The sequence below is a fragment of the Sceloporus occidentalis genome, unplaced genomic scaffold (assembly GCF_023333645.1).
Source record: "Sceloporus occidentalis isolate IW3139 unplaced genomic scaffold, rSceOcc1.0.p SCAF_274, whole genome shotgun sequence".
Classification (NCBI taxonomy): Eukaryota; Metazoa; Chordata; class Lepidosauria; order Squamata; family Phrynosomatidae; genus Sceloporus; species Sceloporus occidentalis.
The window spans coordinates 491,634-515,907 of NW_028317254.1; the positions used below are offsets into that span (position 1 = coordinate 491,634).

Below are 24,274 nucleotides of genomic sequence, written 5' to 3' on the forward strand. Positions count from 1 at the left end.
AAAGACGTGCCCCTTCTTTTAAAGTAGTTTATGGAGGCTGTGCCGGGTCGGTCCCTGGTTTTGTGGCGGGGGGGGACTGCCCCTCCAATTTGTCACTCTGCCTAGGCCTTCTTACATACATTCTTTAGTGAATACACCTCCTGCAGCTTTAGAAACATACTGCCTAATAAATGTTGAATGACTAGTCTCTTCCCAGAAATAATTCTTCAATCATGTATACATTTTGCCTTATTCATAATTTTTTCAGGGAATGCTTAACTGTCATGTGACTCAGACACACGCACTAATAGGTTATTACCAAAGACCTAGGAAAAAAAAAATATTCATAATCTTACAAATGTGTTTTTATTTCAGCTGCTAGTATCTGTTCCACGAGAGGAACTACTTCCTGCAAGCAGTGTCTTGCCGTTAGCCCGCTGTGTGCCTGGTGTTCTCAGGAGGTAAGGAAAAAAACAGATTGTCAGCTCACTGGCTAAGAGCAAACAAGCTGCTTCGCCATTTCTCATACATTAACCTGCCTCGTTTATTATTGAAACGTACGAAAATAATTTATGCCTTTGGTCGGAAGATCTTGTGCCCCATACATGGCTAAGCACTATGAGAGTTGTATTTTATGAGTTTTTACAGCATTTCACTGATCTGGAATCACTACGCGTGCGGAGCCATTTTGTCTCGATAGAGCCGGCCCACTGCCCCCCCCCCCCCGCCCATTAGATCACCTCACTGAGGTGCTACCTGATGGTACTCCGGGCTGATGTCATTAGAAGGGGCCTAGAGATGAATACAAAACAACATTCTAACATTTCCAGCATATTAGGGGGGATTTGAACCCTCCCATCATTGACAACCATTGAAAAGTCATTGCTATAAAACCTTTTGATGGCGCTATATAATCAATAAATAACAATAAACTGGTTACAAGACATTACGGCACTCTAGAGCGTATATAATTGGGTTAAACATAACAAATGGGGAAAAAAAATTCAGGATAGTTGGAGTTTAACCAAATCTACTTTATTTCGCCCGGAATGGCGCGAGCGTTGTATATCTCGGGGTAGAGCAGTAGGCAGCATCGCTGTTGCCTCTCTATCTGTCTTGTACAGTCTTCCTCGGCCGCAAGACGCACGCTCTCCTTCCCCGTTTCCCGTCCGTCTCCTAAAAAGGCAATGTTTCCCCGTCTCTGTGTTTTACGCAGGACACATTTTCCCAAACAGATGTAAGAGTGAAAATCCTGAGTCAGTGCCAGCTCTCCCCCCCCCTCCACTACATACACTGACATCTGGGAATCTCTTTCCCATGTTTAATGCTACAGCTCGTGGTGGGAACATGTTGTTTTCATGTCGCTATAAAGTTCCGTCGCTTGTAGGTGACACGTTTAACGGGGATGTCTTCTACAAGAGCGGGGGGGGGGGGAACGTGTCCCAAATTAGCGCCCGAAACAATTGTACCGAGATATGGTCAGTCCGTCGAGTACACTCCCTGTTTATCATATAGCCAGGGGCTAACTGATTTTACAAGCCTTAACTCACATAGGGATGGGGGAGGCTGAAACGAGGAGGAATTAGTATAGGTGCAGCCTCTACCTGCCCGCAGGGGATAAAAGAAGCAGGTTATCTTTCTGACACCTCCTATGGCTTTCGCTTTTCAGCTCCAATACCAACCCTTCCCCCGTGTCAGTTCAGGTGATTAACCCTATAAGGGGCAGAAGCCTTCAATGATGCGATGTTAATCTCTCTGGCTTTCGTAAGGATCGACCTAAAACGGGGATTTGTTCTGTTATTGTGGTAAATGTGTCCAAAAAGTTAACTTGATGAGCCGGACAATATTGGCCAATGCAGGCATATGTGCCAAGTGTCATGGATAAAGCTGCGGTCCCTCATTTTGGCTTCATTTTGTTTGAGTTAGTTGTTGTTGATGGCCTTAACAGGACTTTGGAAAAGGAGCTCCTCGCTGTGATTTGAAATCTTCTCTCCTGGAGAATGATTGTCGACTGGCGAACATTGTATTCCCAGCTAGCAGCATCAACGTCGTGGTTAACCGACCGCTGAGCGACAAGGGTTCTGAAGCGGAGATCACCCAGATGACTCCTCAGAAGATAGACCTTCGTCTAAGACCCGGTAAATGTCTGGAGTCCGATGGTAATCTGTGAGATTGGATTTTATTGAGGGCAAAATTCAATTGGGGGGAATTTATGAACCAAGAAGACTAAGTATCCGCGCATGCAACTGACCTCTCCATTCTTGATGGGCCACTTGTCAAATGTTCCAGGTTTAGATGAATGCCTAGTGTGCCCAAGCGACACCGAGTCTCAGGAGAAGTTAGTAGAAGAAGATATCTCTTTTTATTTGATCATGTTTGGTGAGAAGCAGGTTCATGCTTGTAGATTTGATGACCTCCTAATCTCCATCTATCTTTTGTAGATGACTCCAAAGTGTTTACAGTACAAGTGAGACAGGTGGAGGACTATCCCGTGGATATCTACTACCTGATGGACCTCTCCTACTCCATGAAGGATGATCTGGATAAGATCCGAATGCTGGGTACTAGCCTAAGTGAGAAGATGCGGAGGGTAACCAGTAACCTACGAATTGGATTTGGGGCGTTTGTGGACAAGCCCATGTCACCGTATATGTTCGTGTCGCCCCCAGAAGTCATTGCCAACCCTTGCTACGAGTGAGTAATCTGAAGACAGGGGGACACAACGTCATTAAGAATAGTCAAGAAAAGCTTACATCTCGAGGGCCTCGTACATCTTTTGTGTGGAGATGTTAACATGATTTATTGGTGATTTCTTGAAGCATTCTATCTGATGTGTGGGGAGATATTAGAGTCCGTTCCAGGAACGTTGTATGAGCAAAAGTGGCCAACGTGGCTGATACTCCATTGGGTTTCAGAGTCCTAGGAATTGTTATTGTTACTTTATTTCATGCTACTTTACTGGTTCAGGTTTCTGGTCCAATTGCGTCTTTCTTTTTCTTGAATTTTCCTTTTTTTAGTAGGGACTCATCCTTCGATCTCATTTCACGCTCTTTCTTCCTTCCATATCGCTCCCTAGATTTGGCACAGTCTGTTTGCCCACTTTTGGGTATAAGCACGTCCTTGCTCTTACTGACCAGGTGAAGAACTTTAACGAAGAGGTTCAAAGACAGAAGTCTCCCGGAACCGTGACGGACCAGAGGGAGGATTCGATGCGGTGATGCAGGCGGCAGTGTGTGATGTGAGTTATGTTCTGTAGACGGTAGTAGCATTAGCACACTAAATGGATTCTAGGTTCCAAGATACCAAGGTTCCGAGGTAATAAGGACTGGATAGTAGGGAGTGATATAGTATTGGAGATGTTCTATCTATGCATTAAGTTGTGGTATTGATCCCTTCTCCCTTTGTTTTGCAGGAAAAGATTGGCTGGAGGAACGAGTCATCCCATTTGCTAATTTTAACCACAGATGCCAGGACTCACATTGCTCTGGATGGACGGCTTGCTGGTATTGTTAATCCCAATGATGGGCAGTGCCATCTGGGCTCTGATAACTACTATAAAGCATCCACCACCCAGGTGAGAAGGGCAGGAGATGATCTCCTCTTTTACTAACTCACAAACTTTTAATCCACAGGTCGCCATTTACATATTTACCCCCCTTTCAAGCTACCGGTATCACTAAAGTGTGTATCGTTGAATTTATGCCCTCATTCTCACGCTTAGCTTTACTCTTTTCCTACAGGATTATCCATCTCTCGCTCTGTTGACTGAAAAGCTCTCCGAAAAAAATATCCATTTGGTGTTTGCCGTGACGGAGGTTGTTCTAGATCTCTATAAGGTAAGATCCGTGAGGGCCAACTATGAATTATGTGTTTATCATGGCATTGGTGACTTTTTCCATTCGATTATAAGTTAGTGTCGCAATATTGTTTGCTGTAGAACTTGAACACCATGGATGTCATATTTCACCATCATTTGGCGAGCCACCATTCTTAATTTAGCCTTTGCACCACAAAGCTAAGTTTTGAACGCACAGGTTGGGGGGGATTCCATTCACAGCGGGTTGACAAATCATTTAGGTCTCCAGCAGTAGGGCTATCCCAGTGCAGCAGATAGAAACTTACGGAATGTCATAAATACCTTATATTAGTCATGACTGCGAAGGAATGAGTTTTAGACTTGGGTTGGCGTCCTTTTTAAACTCTGGTTTGGTTATCAATACCGGGCAGCCAGTAACACTTCCCCTTGAATGTCCGATGCAGGGATACTGGCTTCTAAAGACTCGGACCAATTCTTGGATATTAAGTATCTATAATACTGCGGTCCGTCTTTGTAATGTAAGAATTCTCAGTCTGATTGGCCAGGCACTTATAAATGATGATGTCATTTCATAAACCCTAAAGGTTGTCTCCTTTTGGGAACACCTTTTGTTTACATTGGACTCCAGACCCTTCTTTGGTCGTGTTCTGTGTTTCATTTATGATGCGTGAAGTAAAGAGGTTACTGTATATTCCAGAAATACAGTGAGCTGATCCCGGGGACGACCGTCGGAACACTTTCTGACGATTCCAGCAACGTCATCCAGCTCATTGTGGAATCATACGAGGTACAAATCTCCTTCTAAATAGACTGATCTTGCCTTCTGTCACCATTCGATTTCACCCAATGTTCCTTCTCTTCGAACATAGTGTCACGCCTCCACCAGATTATGTTTTCTTCTCCTTATCTCTTCCACCTTCAGTTTTTTCCATTACTCACTTGGTGTTCCATCTTTATCTACCTTACATTCCACTTGGGTTTTCCATCCCTCCTGTCCACCTCCTTTTCTTTATTTCGCAACAACACAAAGAAGTTTTGGGCCATGCCTTTGGAATGTGTTTATGATTCTTTTCATGGTTCTTCGGCTGGAGGCCATGAAATCCTGGAACTTGACCCAAATTGTTTTAAGGCCCAATTCAGCCTAGTTTATCACAATAAAGAAGGTTCTAAAATCTTTACCATTCTTATTCTATCTGCATAACTGCCATTATGGATCTCTTATCGCCCCTTCCTTTATTCCACCTGTCCACACCACGTTCTGAAAGTAGAAGATCCGATCCAAGGTGGAGCTTGAGGTCCGCGACCTACCAGAGGAACTTTCCCTTTCCTTCAACGCCACTTGTGTTAACAATGAAGTCACGCCTGGTCTGAAATCGTGTTCGGGTCTAAAGATCGGAGACACGGTGAGTTGGGGGTTTCCTCCCATAATGTTTGCCGGAAATTCGAGCTTCCATTCTTGATTTTTTTTTGGAATATTCTGTGCAAACATCTTCGTCTAATCGCAATAATCCTTAAGGAAATGTTCTATGGGTTCTCAAAATGTTTCGGCAGAGCCATCTTCTCATAGCGTTATCCGCCCACCGCCTCTCCCACATAAAGCGCCATATTTAGGTTCTGCTTGAGGGCATCTTTTTCTTTTTGCATGTGAAAAAAAAGACATGTTCAGATGAATAAACATATAATTTTCTTTATCCTTTATGGCAAAGAAATGTACTTTTAATAGAATTAAGCGGTTATTATGAATGTACTTTACATATTTTCTTCCACTGATATTCCGTAGGTGAGTTTCTCCTTTGAAGCCAAGGTCCGGGGCTGCCCCAAGGAACGCGAAAAAACCTTCACCATCAAACCTGTGGGATTTAAGGACACCCTGACCGTCACCGTGCGCTTTGAATGTGACTGCGTTTGTCAGAAAGAAGAGGAGCCGGACAGCGAGATATGCAATAACGGGAACGGGACTCTGAGCTGCGGGGTATGTCTGTGTAACCCCGGTTGGTTGGGACCCCATTGTGAATGTTCTGAGGAAGACTACAACCCCACGCAGCAAGACCGCTGCAGGCCAAAGGAAGGGGCTTCTGTCTGTACCCGGAGAGGGGAGTGTGTCTGCGGCCAGTGCGTCTGTCACGCCAACGACAACGGAAGAGTGTGGGGAAAATACTGCGAGTGCGACGACTTCTCCTGCCACCGATACAAGGGAGAGATGTGCTCCGGTAAGAGGCAACTTCATATTTATAGGGATGTCATATATAGAGTAATAGGAGGAGCTATAGGGAGGGGTATATGGAGCAATAGGAGGGGTAATAGAGATGGTTATATGGAGTAATAGGAGAGGTTATAGTGAGGGTTATATAAGTTGTAGGAGGGGTTATAGGAATCAATAGGAGGGGGTATAGGGAAGGGTATATGGAGTTATAGGAGGGGTAATAGGGAAGTTTATATGGAGTAATAGGAGGGGTAATATGGAGGGTTACATGGAGTAATAGGGGGTTATAGGGAGGGTTATATGGAGCAATAGGGGGTTTAGGGAGGGTTATATGGGGCAATAGTGGGTTATACGGAGGGTTATGTGGAGTAATAGGGGTTATAGGGAGTGGTATATGGAGTAATAGGAGTGGTATAGGGAGTGTTATAGGGAGTAATAAGGGGGGTTCGGGAGGGCATTTAAGTGAATATTAGGGTGAATCAGTAGACAGGCAGAGATGTGTTTGGTTTGAGATGAAGGTGCGAGTTCTTTGCTCCGTCCATAAATATAGCCTGTGATTATTCAGCCGATTTTGTGCCAAATCATTAATCCGCCACCTACCTCCTCTTAGTCATTGCGGTAAAACTGATTAACACCCCCCCAGGGCAGAAATTCCATCCCTGGGAACAGCTCATTCGCAGCCATCGTCTGCCACCAGACACGGCTCCCGCTTGTAACAGTTTGTATAAAATTACCCCGCAGAACGCGTGTAAATTCTACATCTTGCCTCATTAACTATTTCAGCGCACGGGAAAGGCTGAGATCGGAAACACGGAGATGACCGGTTGAAATTTTCACTACGATACGAGGGAGAAGTAACCGTAGGGTGGGCATATTTTCAGACCCTTTATTATTATTTATTATTTTATATAGCGCCAACATATTCTGCAGCGCTGTACAATGGGTACCTAAATAAGGATCTGTTTTATGATAATAACCTCTAACAACTAAATCTAAAAGCGACAGCAATACGGTGACAATCATCATTCCTACAAGCGTGCCTCTCAACTGTCCTGCTTTGCACTGGACAGTCCCGATTTTGCCACTCTGTCCAGCTGTGGCATGCTATCTTCCCAAGCTCCGCCCCCTTGCATTACGATTGGCCGGTAAAGAGATCTACAAGCTTTGTGGCTATGGTGGCCTGGTGGTCCAAATGGGTGCAGAGAGAGGGGACGGATATGGTTAGATAAGCAGAGGGAGGGAATTGGGGCAGAAAGCACAGAAAGAGGGTGGAATTTGGCTACACATGACCAAGAGGTCTGGCCACCGCCTTTCACATCTGGAGGCCTCCACGACAAATATGGAAAGTTCTTAGGAGTGGGAATGAGGGTTATATGCCAACACTGGGTCCAAACTTTGGACTAAAGCCAGGCTCTAGAACCTGAAGTGGGTCCCCCTGATTGCATTGGCCCAGTAAATGGGTATTAGTGGTACTTCTCGGATGGTGGCCCTGCCGTCAATGTTAAGTCCTATTTTCTTACCAAAACTCCCAATATTTAGGCAATGGAGTTTTATGCCGAATAATGCATTAAAAGAAAAAAGTATGATTTATTGCTTTGGAACCTTAAGATTCTCCCATTTACCCCAAATATTGAGTCTATTACCAGACTGGGTTTGGATCCCTCCCAAATAGCTACATATGATTGGATACGGGGTAAAAAAAATGCCTAATTTTTAACATATGCCCTTCGACAAAGGAATTCTTCTATCGACATAAATAATTGCAGAACTGGTGATTTCGCTGCCGTTTATCAGACGCATTTCTCGTTGTGAAACATATGGGAAAGATTACCCGTCGCGCTGTCAGAGACGCAGGACGCTGTGTTTAGTGTTTAGTGTCCCGAGACGTGTTTTGTCCTCGTACCAGTCCCACATACTTCATCCTTTTCAAAAGAATTCCTGAGCTTGTACCGACTCGAAGGGGTTTGGTGGCCACTGCCGGCTCAGCAAATACCGCGTACAGCCTGTTCATTGTGACGTAGCGACAGAGATTAGATATGACATGTAATTAGGGTGCGGGGAGACTGGGGGGTGTATACTAGGGGTATACTGGGAGAGACTGGTAAGGTATGGCGTAATAGGGGGAGTTATAGAGAGGTGTTATATGGAGTTACTGGAGGAATTATAACAAAGGGTTAAATGCCGTAAAAAGAGATGTTGTCACGGTTACTGCTCATGGCTGCCTACGGATGATACACACCTCTCAAATGGCCAAATAGGGACATTTTTGTTTAGGGGGTGTGGTTAGAGGCATGGCTGGGCGGGGCTTTGCAAGACTTAGAAAAAGAATAATGGGTTTTATTTACCCCATTTAATTTATAAAGCTGTTTTCTGCTGTTTCTATACACATTATTGGGGCTTTTAAGGCTGTAGAACCCTGCGATACCCTCATACCCGGCAAACATTCTGAGGTCCTAGGGGGCATCAGGGGTTTGGGAGAGGGACTAGTGGAACTACATAGGGACAATTGGAAGGTATGGCGATAGGAGCTGCGAGTTCACAGTTGACCTAATTTGCATGGCAGGAAATCTCTTATCAGAGTCAGTTTAATGAATGAAATAAAGCAGCGTATTGTATGACCCTGGCGGGGGGGGGGGGGGGTAATCTATCAGACGGACGTCGCTCGTTGCCGTACAAGAACATAGCTCTCTCTGTTGGGAGTCACAAGGCACAGGATTAGTGTAGTTATAAAAACCTCTAGGACTCAGTGCTGGGCCCACAACCTCTAGGATATCGTTGCCCGGCGAACACGATTAGTTGTGTAACAGAGAAAATGCACAATGTTAACATAACATGAAGGCGACCGGATTGAAGGAGACAATCATTTGGGAGGCGATTTCATTGTAGATCCAGCGCGTCCCAGAATGTCGATGGGAGGCTTTCTTCTCGTTACTCAAACGACAAACATGTGTGTGTGTGAGGACACGGAAGAACGTTTGCGTGCCAATGCCTTGGTGGGGTCCCCCGAAGGTTATTTAGCTCTGATGCTTCTGGTACGTGGATAACTGGATATAACCCTGGAGCAAACCTTACAGAACTTCATGGAGTGGACCCTCCGTAACATTCATTATTCTTTAAATACCAGACGCCCCAAGGATTCTCAGCCCCCCAAGTCCTTACCGCTTCCTTGTTTGATATAAACCTTGAGCACCAGGGGGTAAACAATGTAGATAGCGTGCAAAGCTTTAGCACTCGAATGGTAACATTTCGATGGGCACTGGGAGATGTAGGGTATGGGATAAGAGCATTAGTGCAATTCTTTGATGTCCAGATAGGGGGCAGTGGTGTTTAACTGGTCAAGTCCGCTTCCTACCCCTTAACCCAACGACTTGGGTCTAGTCGCACCCTTACGTGCTGAGCTCTGCCCCATCCCCCTCTGCCCTCGGGCTTGGCAGTGGGTACCCCGGGCATGGTGGAGATCTGGGAAACTGTTCTAGGAATTCATAAAGAATCATCAGACACGACGGCATTATCGTTACAGATTATAATAATATAACAGGAAGACGAGGCCGGGCCGAACAGTCAGGTCTTATCTGACAACAACTAGATAATATTCTAGGAACAGAACTTTTTTTTTTCTTTCTTGTTATTACAAGAATTCTCCACAATGTTTTATTTCCTTATTTTTCAAAACACGATGAACGCTATAACTGTTACCCCCAACTCCCGTGTTACCCCCTAACCCAGACACAACACTCCAATTTGAACAGTTTACAAATGGGGATATGGGGGAGGGCTGGTCATCGTTGCATGGAGCTCTACATGCCATGGATGCGTGGAGCTCTACAGGTCATCATTGCGTGGAAGTCTGCATGTCATGGTTGCGTGGAGCCCTACATGTCATGGTTGCGTGGAGCCCTGCATGTCATGGTTGCGTTGAGCTCTGCATGTCATGGTTACGTGGAGCCCTTCATGTCATGGTTGCGGGGGAGGGCTGGTCATCGTTGCGTGGAGCTCTACATGTCATGGATGCATGGAGCTCTACACGTCATTGTTGCGTGGAGGTCTGCATGTCATGGTTGCTTGGAGCTCTGCATGTCATGGTTGCGTGGAGGCCTACATGTCTTGGTTGCGTGGAGCCCTGCATGTCATGGTTGCGTTGAGCTCTACATGTCATGATAGCGTGGAGCTGACCACAAAGGGTATTTGAAGGATTCAGAAGGCTCGGCAGACTGAGGACAATACCTACTGCACCCCCTGGAACTCTTCCACTTACCCCTTGGATATCGCCGTTGTTGTTGTGTTGCCATATCGGCTGCTTTTTTCACCAGGACAATTCTAATTGTTGACATGCTGCCGACCACCACCCACAGTGGTTTATTTACCGCCAATAATACCACGAAGAACATTATAGGCAGGAACTTCCCAGGATAGTTTCCCAAAGCTCTCCCTCCAAGGGCAGCCAAAATGGTCCCCAGTCCGGCCCTGGCACCTGGAGGGTTCCTAGCTAGGTTTATAGGTGATGGTGAACCACAGTGTACCTCAAGTATGAGTACAGCACTCCGTATGATCGTGACCTTGCCAGGAAGGACCCCTGAATCCTAGGTGAGGGCAGCAGAGTATAGCAGCTCTTATAACGTAGCTTTTCCCCACTTTTCGCCTGGTGACCGTTAAATAGATCGCGGTGGAGCGTCTTCCTTCTCTCCGTTGATATTTCCTCCCGTTTGCGTCCGTCAGGTCACGGCCAGTGTAACTGCGGGGATTGCATCTGTGAGTCCGACTGGACGGGAGATTACTGCAATTGTACCACGCGTACCGACACGTGTATGTCCAGCAGCGGCCTCCTGTGCAGCGGCAGGGGCCAGTGCGTCTGTGGAAAGTGCGAATGCACCCAGCCGGGGTCCTACGGAGATACCTGCGAAAAGTGCCCAACCTGCCCTGATGCCTGTACCTTTAAGAAGTGAGTATCACAATTTGGATAATTATCCCTCCCCGTATTACTATATTCTTTATCCACCAGTTTTAATAATAATATAATAGCTTTATAACACTTCCTACGAACTCATGTCATCTGTAATATATGTGTACATAAAACTCTTTATTTCTCAGGGGTTGCGTAGAGTGCAAGAAGTTTGAACGTGGCCCGTGGTTTGACGATCAGTCTTGCAAGCAGATTTGCAGGGATGAGATCGAGTCCGTGACGGAGTTGGGTGAGTTTGCGGCTGAGGTCCCGATCGCCAGGCGGTACCCGTCCCTCCCTCCTGTCCCGTTAATTCCCGCCGCCGTCTGTTCGCTCCGCAGGGGATAAAGAAAAGGATGCCGTTAATTGTACCTACAAGGATGAGAATGACTGCGTGGTGAGATTCCAGTACCACGAAGACTCCAGCGGAAAGTCTGTGCTGTACGTCATCAACGAAGCAGGTATTTATAACGTGGTACGGCGTTCAATCTTCACTGAACGTGCGATACAATGTTTCATCTCATTATCATAGATAAAAAGCCGTCAGCACCGACGCGATTCGCTGCTGAATAGTCATCACCTTTTTTAAAGGGGGAAAAATGAAAGCGCATAATGTGGGAGGAGCCACAGAGAGCATGAGTGGAGCGTGCCGTTACATCACATAACCAAACATGATGACGTCACTGCCACTCGCATGTTGGCGAGTATAGTAAGGGTGGTATAAAAGAGGTAGTTTTTCGGTAGAAAGCGCTCCAGCAGCAAAGGCGTAAATCCGGTGGAATGTCCGACCCTTGCGTTTATAGGTTAGAGATTAAATTATCTGCCCAACACTGGGAGGTGTGTGTGTGGGGGGGGACACATACCCCATGCAGGAATTTCATCCCCCACTAACAAGTGTTGATTTAAATTCTTCTGTAACAAATGCAGAATTGAGGATTTAACTCCCTAATTCCTCTGCCCGGCCGTTGCACAAAGTTCTTTGTCCTGGGGCTTTGAGATCTTTCCACCCCTAGCTGGCAATTAGTTGGGGACGGATCTGAAGGGTTCTTAGGTTTGCTGGACCATAAATTAATTCTCCACTCCATCGTACGTAGTTTGGAGGAGAGGAACTCTATGGTTAAATGGGATTTTTTAGACTAATCTGGAGATTTCTAGGCGAAATACCCAATTTTTTAAATATCCATGGACTCTCTATAAATAATGGACTCAATTTAGATGGTCCCAGAGGTGGAATAATATTGGGCTCCCTACTCTTGGGTCAATATAATAAATACATTTTCTAGCAAAGGTAAATTAGAGGAACTATCTACATTAATTTGTGGCGGTCTAGTGGAGATGGGATTAAAAATCCAGGAACTTTGGACATCAAACTATGAGTTTCTAACCCAAAAGCCAAGGTCGAGCATGATGGAAGAGGAACTATCAGGTCCATGGTGTCCAGCCCGACCCTACTCCATGAACATCATCTAGTCTCCTAAATTACGATTTTCCTGATCTGTGTGACCTCCATATTCTCTTTATCCTACGCTGCCCTCTAACCCACCTTTCCTTTCCATTAGAGTGCCCCCAAGGACCCGACATCTTGGTGGTCTTGATGTCCGTCATGGCAGCTATTTTGCTTCTGGGTTTAGTAGCGCTGCTTATTTGGAAGCTTCTCATCACCATCCATGACCGCCGTGAATTTGCCAAGTTCGAAGAGGAAAGAGCAAAGGCCAAGTGGGACACGGTAAGATGGGACAGGGCCACGGAGGGCCTACAGGACTAGCTTATGGTCCAAAAAGTAGTATGTCAAAACATTTTGGGGGATATTTTCAAATATGTTTTACTAATTTAACATTTGCTACCTGGGAGGGTCATAGGTTTCTCCTCTATCATATACAGTCCATGTTCCATGTTGGATCTTTTTGCCAAGACTTTGATCTTTCTTCTGCCTCCTCCAGGGTCACAACCCACTCTATAAAGGAGCCACGTCCACCTTCACCAACATAACATTCAAAGGGAATGCCGAATGATGACCGGCGCTGATAAATGGTCTCTGTTTTCGGACACGAAAAATTCAGAAAGGTTTTTTTTTTAAATGACTACTGCCAATTATTGCCACATTGCCAACGTTCACTGCAGAAGAAGATAAATCGGTGTCGAATCACTCAGGTACTAGTTATGTGTTTAGGGTCTTATGGAAACTTTTCAGACGTCATGAAAAACTGGTTCTGCCCGCCCGAGAAGACGATTTATGGGGGGACGTTCGAGAAGAAAAAAACACCCAAAGGTGGACCAGGCAGCCAATAGGAGGTGTCAGCATCATAGGAATTTGAGGAACATTCCGTTGGCCTACAGGAATTTTTTTTTTATTTATAAGCATTTTTACTATTCATCAAAATAGCGCCTACACCTCTCCCGAAACGATTTACGACAAATCAATGACTGGACAATTTTTACTTATATATATTAAAATAAATATATATTTTTTCCATAATTAAAAATAACATCCAGAATAGGAGTATAAAAATCCAATATTTAGCTATTTATTTAATTTCACTTCCAAAAAAAAATTATTAGATTGTTCTTCTTGCAGCCCAATTTTTTTTTTTTTTTAAATTGCTATTTTGCCAATTTTTTGGTTTTTTTCCTGGGTGACGGAGAATTAATGCTTTTTTTTCCCCCACCTTGGTCAACCTCTTGAAAATACAAAAAATTTCTGTGCCATGAAAGGACAGTACTATATCGTTTGTCTACCGGAGTACTGTGAAAAAAAAAAAATGTTTACCTGTTTAAATAGTTTTCTGGACCACCGGAAATAAAAGCAAAACCAGGATTTATGAACAAAAGAAAATGTCAGAAATATGTTTATTTTTTTACGAATATAAAATCATTGTGCTTTTCTGCAAAAACGCTTCTGCTTCACACTGTCGCTAAGAAATATAGTGCTGTAAATAGTATTTTTTCTAGGCTAATAATACTTTTTTTGGTAAATTGGAGGAAGACGCGCGGTTATGCTGCCACCTAGTGGAGATTTTGTAAAACTGCAGTTATGTTTTTGAAAAAGTTCAGCTATATTTTTTTAAAGTTCTGTCTGTAGATATAATGTGGAGAATTGATATAGAAACATAGACTTTGGTGGCAGATCGGCCCCATCCGGCCCGTCTAGTCTGCCCATTTTTTTCTTGTTTTCATGTTTAAATTCCCTCTACCACTTCTGCTGGGAGGCTGTTCCATTACAGCTAATACAACTGAATTGGTCCAAGAGAAACATTTAAATAAATGGCTTTTTTCCCCCAAATACAATAACTAGATTCTAAAGTCACTTTTTTTTAACGAGTCGCGTTTTATATATTTCCGTTGATGTCCATCATGGACTGAGATCGAGGGACATTCTTTGGGGAGGGAATGGAATCATCTCAAGTCTCTGGAAGCCTCAAACTCCCTGAATCCTCCTGGGTTAAAGGAGACTTGTCTCCTCGGCTCAAGCAGGGATATCAACCATAACATACTGGTGGCAAAAGCACCAACTGGGAGTCTTATATATGATCACAGCGGGGGGAGAATAGGAAGGAGTCAGACTGTGTAACCTGGAGAATCTGCCCCTTCACCCTGAGATTGGAGCAAGAACACCGAGACTCCTGGGCAAACCCTGAGCGTTCCCACGTATGCAGCCTTGTTCCCCAGATACCATAAGTTCTAGAATAAGCTAGGGCCAAAAGACTAAAGGCCAGGGTGAGTATGAGGCTAAAGGGCTTGAACTTGCCCTCTTCCCCTTCTGATGAGCCGTATCAAACCATGTTTACGTTCTCCGCTTGGTAGCTGATGTCCCTGAGATCTGATCCGTGGAAAGGGAGCGATATCCTTTAATATGTTAAGCCCAAGGTGTCGTGCTTTTACGTCGTCAAGTGAGCAACACGTGACGGTCGCTGCGCTCTGTATGAGGCTGATGGCTCCGAGGCCACCGGGTCCAACGACAGAGACCACTGAAGTCTTCAATGGGAGCCGGAAGGTCAAACCCCATCTCCTAGTAGATTTTGGCCCACTCACACTACGTGAACAAAGCCCCTGGTGAGTATGCATATTAGTAAATTACACACAATACACTGCCCCGCTTACATAAGACAAACAATTGCCCGCGGCTGCCTTGAGCGTCCATCGTTATTTCTCCCCGGAGTCTGCTAGAGGCGTAAGCGACATGTATTAATGCAGAGCTTCCAGCTCCATGGAGACACGGCGTTCCGTAAATAACTTTGTGTGGGTGAAGCGTGTGTGTATGTGGTTATTTGCCAGAGTTTGTGTTTTTGCGTGCGCGAATGTCAATATGTGTGTTTTTGTGTTTGGGCGATACTCTGTGCTGGCCGTGGGATATATATCAGGATTTCTACTGAAAGTACGTTCCACTTATCTACCACCCCCTCAGCGAAGTGAAAATTCAAGACCCTATGTCCCACGTAACAGACATCAATACGACTCAACAATTTATAACGTGCCCATGTGTCACTGATCAGTTTGGGTTCCTCGAGTTCTAGTAAGTCTGGATCGTCTCCTCGTTCTGGTGCTGAGGAGTTTCCTTGAGACTGACGAGGCTAGAACCAGGAGTTGGCATCAACATTGCTCATGGCGGGCATTTAATGGGGCGTGCGGTGGACAATTTAATGATGTCCACCATAAACCTTGCCACGGACACTGGTGTTCTTGTCCGGACGCTTTGCCTATCCCTGGCTAGAACTCAACAGTAAGGCGCATGCACAATGAGCTGGAGAACATGGTGATTTCTCCCATTCTCCAAGTCTCTCTCGGTCTTAGCTTCTCAAGTCAAGGGTTCCACTACCGATGAAGCCTGAGAATTGCCACCAGCTTCGGCCGACGTGGACAACATGATGAAGCTGGAAGAGAAGCCTCCACCCCACCAAGAGCAGAGGAAGCCAGAGGACACAAGTCATTCCCATTCCTCCAAAAGCAACCTCTGTCCCTTAAAACCGGCTATTAATTACCCTCAACATGACATTTCCATCATACGTAAAACCGGCCATTGATCTTCCGGTGATGCCCGCTGATGGGAACATCCACTCTTCCCCAAACAATATGTGATGACCTGGGGCAATAGGCTGCAATGGGCAACAATTAAGAAAGCCAGTGTTCCCTTAGTTGAGACAGAAGAGGCTCTTCTATCAGTAGCCCCATACCTGCTGGTTGCAATGTTGTGCGGAGTGTGAGGAACGCCACGTTCCAAGGGCAGGAATAATAATAATAATAATAATAATAATAACCCTTAATAATAAGGAATAAGTGAAAGAAGAAAGGATAATGTCATCGGTGATGTTGGGCGATGTGTACGTCTGAATGCAAGAGGGTGGTGGGTAAGTGGAGCAGCCTCCCAGCAGAAGTGGTAGAGGCTAATACAGTGAAGGAATTTAAACATGCATGGGAAAGGCATATGGCTCCGGAATCTAAGCCCTGGTCTTTGTGTTAACCATGCCGTGAATCCCACCGGGAATGTTAGGAATTGCTCTACAGGGATCAGAAAACATTGAGGTTTTTTGTTTTTTTTTTACTGTTCCCCGAAAAAATCCTTTGGGGCTCCTTTAACACAGCCCGCCACATTTTCCATACCCCCCCCCCCATTTAATGGGCTCATCTAAACAATAGTTTTTACACTGAGCATTCATCGCAGTGTTTTAATCAGGGATACGGGTGAAAAAAGAACGTTCAAGAGGTTGCGCAGGCTTAAAAGGGACGATCGCTCGCTCTCTGCCTCTTCCCTCCTCCGTCTGCTCCTTCGTTCCTCCGCCTCTTCCTGCACACGAACCAAACTGCAGAGCTGCAGCTTTCCCGGCGACCTCTGTGCTCTGGATTAGGAAGCTTTATTCGTTATGCAGTCAAGTAAGGATTTCTGCCCTAAAGATTTATTTAAAGAACGCATGTCTTATGTGACGATAGAATAGTGATGTCATCGCAAGGTACGTGTCACAATCGTAACGACACGACATTGGACTACAACTCTCACGATCCTCAGTCAGCTCATAGAATTTCGCTCTCAATTTCCCCTCAATGTATTACCCTCTACCACTCCTGCTGGGAGACTGTTCCACTGATCTACCACTCTCAACAACAAAAACAACATTAGACCATACGAATTTAACATACAATTAACGCATGTTAAAAAAATGTAGCTCTGCAAGAGTTGATTAGCCGTGGTTTAATTAATAAGCACAAAGGCGGCTTATGATTGTTTAATCGGTTTCTGATTATTAACTAATAAATACAGTAAAATAATACGGGCAAACCGAGCAGGTGTCCAAAGCCACAGTACAGATTTTAAAGGGCTATTAAAGTACGTATGGAGATAAACGCGGGACGGGAAACGAGGAGTGGGGATAATTCGGGGCAATAAGAAAAAAAAACAAGAAACTAACGTGGGATGTTAAAGCGTAACAAAATAATATACAAAATAACCGATATATTTGACGTTAATTTAATTAATTTGACATCACGTTGTTTTTGTGATGCAGTAATTATTTCCCATCTGATCGTCATACAGCACCGGGAATATAATCATTCCTGGGAACTCTCAGGGTTTTTGCCCCAATCTCAGGGCAGATTTCCCCCCCCCCCCCGTGATTATAAATTTTGTTAATAAACATAAATTTTCAAAGAAAATTGGGTTAAGTGTGTATTTTAGGAAAAGGCAGCAATGTGATGAGTTTACTGTTAATATGGAAATGTTCGCCCTGTTGTTTTATTATATTATGAATCAAATGTTTAATAAATCATAACATAACCCCGTGTTATTTGTGCAGATTGTTGATATTCCGGTAACGGTGCACAGCGCCGTCACTTCAGAGCCTGATGTCCTCTGTAATCACACGTGGGGGCTCCAGGCTGAGCCACTTCCTGTATAGGCGGAGCCTGTCTAGTGATTGGCTCACCCCTAAATCGGTACGCCCCGCGCCGTTCACTCATTGGTTATTCCCCTGCGCGTTCGCGATCTCTGGAACAACGCCGGCTTCCGGCTCCGGAATGGAAGGGAAGAGACCGCAGTTTGGGAACCGGCATCTTAACGACCCGAGCCGGGTGTTCCAGCACAATGCATGGTGAGGAAAGGGAGGAGATGGGGCATTAGCAGGGGCTATTGCAACGGCAGCAGCTTGCCACACAGGGCAGGGGGCTGCTAGAAAACTACAGCTCCCATAATTCTCAGCCATCCCAAGGCTGACCTAGGGTATTGGCACTGACATAGAAGAATCCATATTCAATTAGCTTTTAACACTTCTGCTGGGAGGCTGTTCCAGTTATCTACTATCCTCTTGGTTAACTGAAACTTAGACAATGCAAACTTTAAAACTTTATTAAACTAGTACTGCAATCGGATAAAGGGAAATATACTATAAATCTCTAATTACTTATGTTGATAAACCCAAATCATAAATCCTGATGTACATCATCTGACGTACAGAAAGAACTGGGCAGACAAGCTTACAATCTAGAAACAGCTGTGATAGAGTTTAGGTCGCGGTGGGATGTACGCAGGGGCGGGTGGGCTGCGTGAAGACGTCGATATTGACGGCTGATGACGTCTTTTAAATCCTGACTCTCAGGGAATCTCGCCTCGTGTCCCTGCTTCGCTGCTTGAAATTTGGTGGTGTTCTCAGTCTGGGTGCTTCTTGTCTTCCAGGGACAATGTGCAGTGGTCTGAGGAGCAGGAATGGACGGCTCGCACCAGAGTCCAAGAGAACAGTTCCCAGATGGTGCCCCCAGAGAAGCAAGGTAATGGGGGGTTAAGGAGACGGCGATTGGGGTTCATTAGAGGTCCCGTTACTTGAAAAAAACTATTTGGGGGGGTCTGACGGCATGACCCGTAAATGTTGTTATGGTAACATCTTACGATGTAATAATCCTTCTCCAGAGGAGTACGAGAACGAGGCCAGCAGCTTCTGGGACGGTTTCTACACCGTTCACGAAAACAAATTCTTCAAAGACAGACACTGGCTCTTCACGGAGTTTCCTGAACTGTCCTCTCGGCGCGAGATCCACAATGGAGCGGCGGTGGAGGAGGGCAGCGGCGCGGCGGCGGAGGAGGGCAGCAGCGCGGCGGTGGAGGAGAGCAGCGGCGCGGACACCTCGCGAGGAGTTCCGGACCGGGAGAGCTTCAGCGGTGGGAGCGTGAAAGGAGGCGCCGAGGACGGCTTCCCGGGAGCTTCCGCCACGTATCGCATTCTGGAGGTAGAGACGGCAGCCTTTTGTCTCCGTTGTGTATGTTTTCGCTTCTCGGATCCTACTTTCTCTTTTCCTTGGCGTGAGATCACAGTCTGAGGTCACGCTACACGGATGACTTCACGCTTTCTCAGAAGGGTTCTGCTGGGTTCCGTTCCACCCTCTGTCTCTTTCCTGCCACGTTCCAAAATCTAATAATATTCCAAACTTCACTCTTTGGGGATCTCTCGGGATCCAACCCCAAGTGTAAAGGTGGGGACAGGCGTGGACCTCCTTGCTCTCCTGTGCATAGAGCTGGGGTGTCCAACCTGCGGCCATCCAGCTGCTGCAGGACTACGTCTCCCATAACATACTCTGGTTTCTCTTCAGACCGAATAAATCTTTCGCCTTTTACTACGTCTCCCATAATGCTCTTTCAGCTAAGGGGCAGGCTGAGGAGTATGGGAGATGTAGTCCTGCAGCAGCTGGAGCGCCGCAGGTTGGACACCCCTGGCCTAAAGGGACACCAACCGGACCCTGCTGACGATGCCCCATGAAGGCTGCAACATACTTTATTTGACGGTCTGCTTTTAACCGTTTGTGTTCTCAGGTTGGCTGCGGCGTTGGAAACACGGTGTTCCCGATCTTACAGAACAACACGTGAGTCGTTTTCCTCCTTGCCGCCTCCTTATTGGGTCTCAAATCAACAGAAATGGTAAAAGCTCTTATTATTGCTGATAACGGCGGGCAAGCTGTGTACTAAAGCCCACCCAGCGCTCTTAACGGGATCGTATCAGCAATACAGGGGCTCATTTAACTCCGTATGTTTCTGCTCCTCTAACATAATTCTTCTGTACGCTTAACTTTACGACTATAGCCCTGTATGGTGTGATTACATCTTAGCAGATAAATCATTGTCTGTGCTTCTACCTCCTGCACCAAGGAATGCTAACAGAGTTTACTAGTTGGATCGATATATATTATATATAGTGGGATGGATATTTTATATATATATATTATAATTATTTTGAATTAATACTCCATTTCCCCTTTTCAGCGATCCTGGTCTTTTCGTGTACTGCTGTGATTTTTCCAGTACGGCGGTGGAACTTGTGAAGGTACGGGGGATGTATATATTTACAGGTGTGTGTGTGTGTAAAATATATATATATATATATGTATATATGTATTTTATTTTCCCAGCGATTTATATATATTTGTGGTTACCCTCCATCCATGCCTTAAGCCAGAAATGTTCTTTAGAAATGTATGTATGTATGTGTGTGTATATGTATGTGTGTGTGTATATATATATATATATATATATATATATATATATATATATTCTTTCAGCAATACGTATCCTGACTGTTCTGACAACGCAGATTAGTTAATTCCCGTGCAGATGACCCAAACGGTTACTCTACGGGATCGGTTGACGAACCTTTTTCTTTATATAATTTTACATTTTGTTCATGACTTTTAAGGACTATTATATCTTCTTTGCAAGAGCCGAGTACTATTTAATAAATACATCTAGTTCTAGAATAATTCTTCTATAGGCACCGAAAACTATAGGTGGGGTCTGGCCGCTCCTCCTTGCGTACGGAGTCCTTATTTTATTTATATATAATTTATATATAATATTATTATTATTTATTTTATTTATATATAATATTATTATTTATTTATATATAATATTATTATTATTTATTTTATTTATATATAATATTATTATTATTATTTTTATGCCATTATCATTGATTTTCAAACTTTAATCAGAATATCGTTTTTTTTTTGTTTTTTTTTTTTAACTGTAAAGTGTGTTTAAGTCTCCCCGCGATGGGAATTCTGCGTTCCATCGTTAGACGGTGGTCTGGGGGGTGTGTCGGGGGGATTCACGTTGCCGATGTTTTCGTGGCAGAGTAACGCGCAGTACGACCCCGCTCGCTGCCTCGCCTTCGTCCACGACCTCTCGGACGAGCACGCTGCCTTCCCCGTCCCCGAGGAGAGCTTGGACGTCATCGTCCTGATCTTCGTCCTTTCCGCCATCCTCCCAAGCAAGTGAGTTCCGGAACCCTGGGTGAAATCCAGCCCTCCCCTTATAGTGCCAACCGTTCCCGCCGCACTTCTTACAGTCCCTACATTCAAAGGGGACCGGTGGGCCGGGCCGCGGCAGGGCCGGATTGACTTAGGGGCTAATGGAGCTGCAGCTCCAGGCTCCTACCTTTTAAAATAGGCCCAGTCAGGACCGGACTGACTGGGCCTATGCGGCCTCTACGGCCGCATTAACGCAGGGCATAAGGGGGATGTTAAAAAAAAAACCCCGATGTTTTAATTTAAGCCCTGTGCGGCCGCAGACCCCTAAGGCCGGCCCTGGTGGGGGCTTCCCGGCCCCTTAGAGTGGCGGACCCGGTCGCAGTTGCGGCAGGCTTAAGGGGCCCTGCATTAATGCGGCCGTAGAGGCCGCATAGGCCCAGTCCTGACTGGGCCTATTTTAAGGTAGGGGCCTGGAGCTGCAGCTCCATCAGCCCCTAAGTCAATCCGACCCTGCCACGGTCCCGGTCGCAGTTGCTGCTTGCTCCAGCAACAAGGTAAGTAGGGTGAGGGAGGGGGGTGCAGTGAGAAGGGGCAGAGGAGGGTGAGAAATGGGGAGAGGGGTACATATTGAGAAGTGGAGAAGAGGGTACATAGTGAAAAGGGGGAACATAGAAGGGGCAGATAAGATGGGGAAAAGGGGTAGTGTGAATGCGTATGAGAATGAATGAATAAATGTGTGGATGAATTGTGTGAATGCGTATGACAATTAATGAATTCATGTGTGGATGAATTGCTTGAATGATTTGTGAGACTGCATTAATGAATGTGTTAATGATTTGTGTGAATGAGTGAGTAAATGCAAAGATGGTACATGAAGGGTGGGCTTTAACGATAAATAAATAAATAAATGAAAATGGGCTGCTCTGGCTTAAATGCCCGGGCCTAATTTTTGTCCCAGTCCGGGCCTGTCTACAGGGAATGGGGTGAGGAGAAACATAAGGTATGGAGAAAGGGGAGAGCTAGCGGGGGGGGGGGGGTTAGCGGAGGGTAAGTTCTCCGCAGAAGGGGGTTTTGAGATTCCTCTTGAATATTGGGACGGAGGATGAAAGCTCCAGGGGTGATGAGCGAGGCAGAGAGCCTGAACTCGTGGGAAGAACGTAAAGATCAGGCAGGGGAGGATTTTGTTATGGGGGTCTTTAAATGTTCTTGGGGTAATAGTGAGACAGCGGGGGGGCAGGAAAGAGGGTCTTGTAAGGAAGATAAGTCTAGCGGACAGAGTTTTGGATGCTCGGATGTCCCGTTGCAGTGTGGCCCCCGTGGCCCTGCGATGGTTAATCTCTCCGCTCTTCTCCGGCAGGATGCAGAACGCTATAAACCGGCTGAGCAGACTGCTAAAGCCAGGAGGCTGCGTGCTTCTGCGGGACTACGGCCGCTATGACATGGCTCAGCTCCGCTTCAAGAAAGGTAGGACACCGACGGCTTCTGCGCCCCCCCCCCCCCCGACAGCATCGATCTGGAACTTAACCGCGTTTGTTTTCTTCTTGTGTTTGCTCAGGTCGATGTCTTTCTGAAAACTTTTATGTGAGAGGAGATGGAACGAGAGTCTACTTCTTCACACAAGGTAAAAAAAAAGCTATTCGGGTGTGTACTACAACTCTCAGCATCCTCAGTCTGCTTACAGAAGGGATGGGGTTAAAACCTAGAATCTGCAGGCAGATCGGCCCCTGTCTAGACTCAAACCTTAATCAGTCGTTGGTCTGATCTTAGATTCAGGAGCCGTATCCCCATCCCATGCGATCCCCTTACTATGTTACCCTCTACCACCTCTGCTGGGAGGCTGTTCCACTTATCTACCACCCTCTCAGTAATATAAAACTTCACTAGACAGCATGTATTTAATATAAAATTAAACTAAATGTAGCTCCTCAAGAGTTAGCTGTGATTTATTAAGAATATTTAGCAGATTAATTAATTGAATTAAAGCAGCCTATGATTGTTAAATAGATCTCGGATTCTCAGCGATTAGTTCTCTGTAGTAGCCTCTACCAAATCTGCTCAGAGGCTGTTCCGCTTATCTACCATCCTCTGCCTAGCCATACACATTGAGAATATTAGGCCATGGTTGACCTGACTCCTGGCCGTATCAAAATACAGTGAAGATTCCTACATGGGGTAATAGAGTTGAGGCTCTCGGTGTGTTGAACGCCGCAGTCTTTACAGTGCTGCGCCTCACAGAGTCGTTGTCCGGTACAGATATGAGAGATGTCTGTGATTTTCCGGTTCTGTGTAGATGAGCTCGGGGACATGTTCACCAACGCCGGCTTACACAAGATGCAGAACATCGTGGATCGGCGGCTGCAGGTGAACCGGGGAAAGCAGCTGACGATGTACCGCGTGTGGATCCAGTGCAAATACCGCAAACCGCATCACGCAGAGATAAACGGCGCGGCGACCCCGTGACTAGAAACCAGGCGTGTGCGGGGGGGGGGGGTCCGTGTAATCCAGCCGACACGTCCCGGGATTTTATACAAACTTTTTCACGGTGCGTCCTTTCAACACAACCCCCGAACTGCGAGGGTTAAACCATATTTTACGGAATTTTAATGGAAATTTTTCTAACAGACTTTATTAGAGACACGGAACGTGGACGCTTCCTACGCCGGTTTATGCGGAATATGTTTTAACTGTTCTTCCTAGAGCATGACATCATGCGTTACATCATACATTACATGACATCATATGTATGCAATGTTTTTTTCTATTGAAATAAAGTGTTGCATGTATTTATTTTATTTTGTACGGACAGATTTTTGTCTCCTTTGGGTTTCTGGTCTGACATCGCTGTTTTGCTCAATATTTGTGACTGTGTAGCCTCCCCGCTCAACCGAGTTTATGATGCCTAAGAGAGGTAGGCGGCAGATAAGGTGTTGAGTAAAACCGTAGTAAGATTAACACTTTAATAGCCCATCATGAAGATTCCATGGAGCGACTCGCCAAAGGGTCCTAATACCGGCTGTCGTGGAAACCTTCACTTGTTATTTAAAGATACACTTCCTTGAGACACCTGCATTCAAGCAGGGACATCAACCATAACATACTGGGGGCAAAAGCACCAAATTGG

At 45.6% G+C, this 24,274-nt stretch overlaps 2 protein-coding genes across 2 annotated transcripts; both read left to right on the forward strand.

The window, feature by feature from the left end:
• Positions 1-362: 362 nt before the first annotated feature.
• Positions 363-12,950, forward strand: LOC149275631 (integrin beta-3-like). Its single transcript, XM_089504489.1, is given in 15 exon segments — positions 363-440; positions 1,928-2,117; positions 2,421-2,673; positions 3,056-3,150; positions 3,153-3,217; positions 3,392-3,553; positions 3,720-3,815; positions 4,494-4,583; positions 5,065-5,199; positions 5,577-6,006; positions 10,716-10,938; positions 11,088-11,188; positions 11,280-11,399; positions 12,498-12,664; positions 12,879-12,950. Coding segments are annotated over 14 exon segments (2,046 nt in total). The 5' UTR covers positions 363-440; positions 1,928-2,080.
• Positions 12,951-17,940: 4,990 nt separating this feature from the next.
• On the forward strand, positions 17,941-23,613 carry LOC149275632 (tRNA N(3)-cytidine methyltransferase METTL2-like). Its single transcript, XM_089504521.1, has 9 exons — positions 17,941-18,014; positions 18,596-18,687; positions 18,827-19,143; positions 19,724-19,773; positions 20,171-20,231; positions 21,038-21,177; positions 22,511-22,617; positions 22,709-22,774; positions 23,444-23,613. Exons 1-9 carry the CDS (start codon positions 17,941-17,943, stop codon positions 23,611-23,613), a joined length of 1,077 nt encoding a protein of 358 aa, XP_089360647.1.
• Positions 23,614-24,274: the final 661 nt, after the last annotated feature.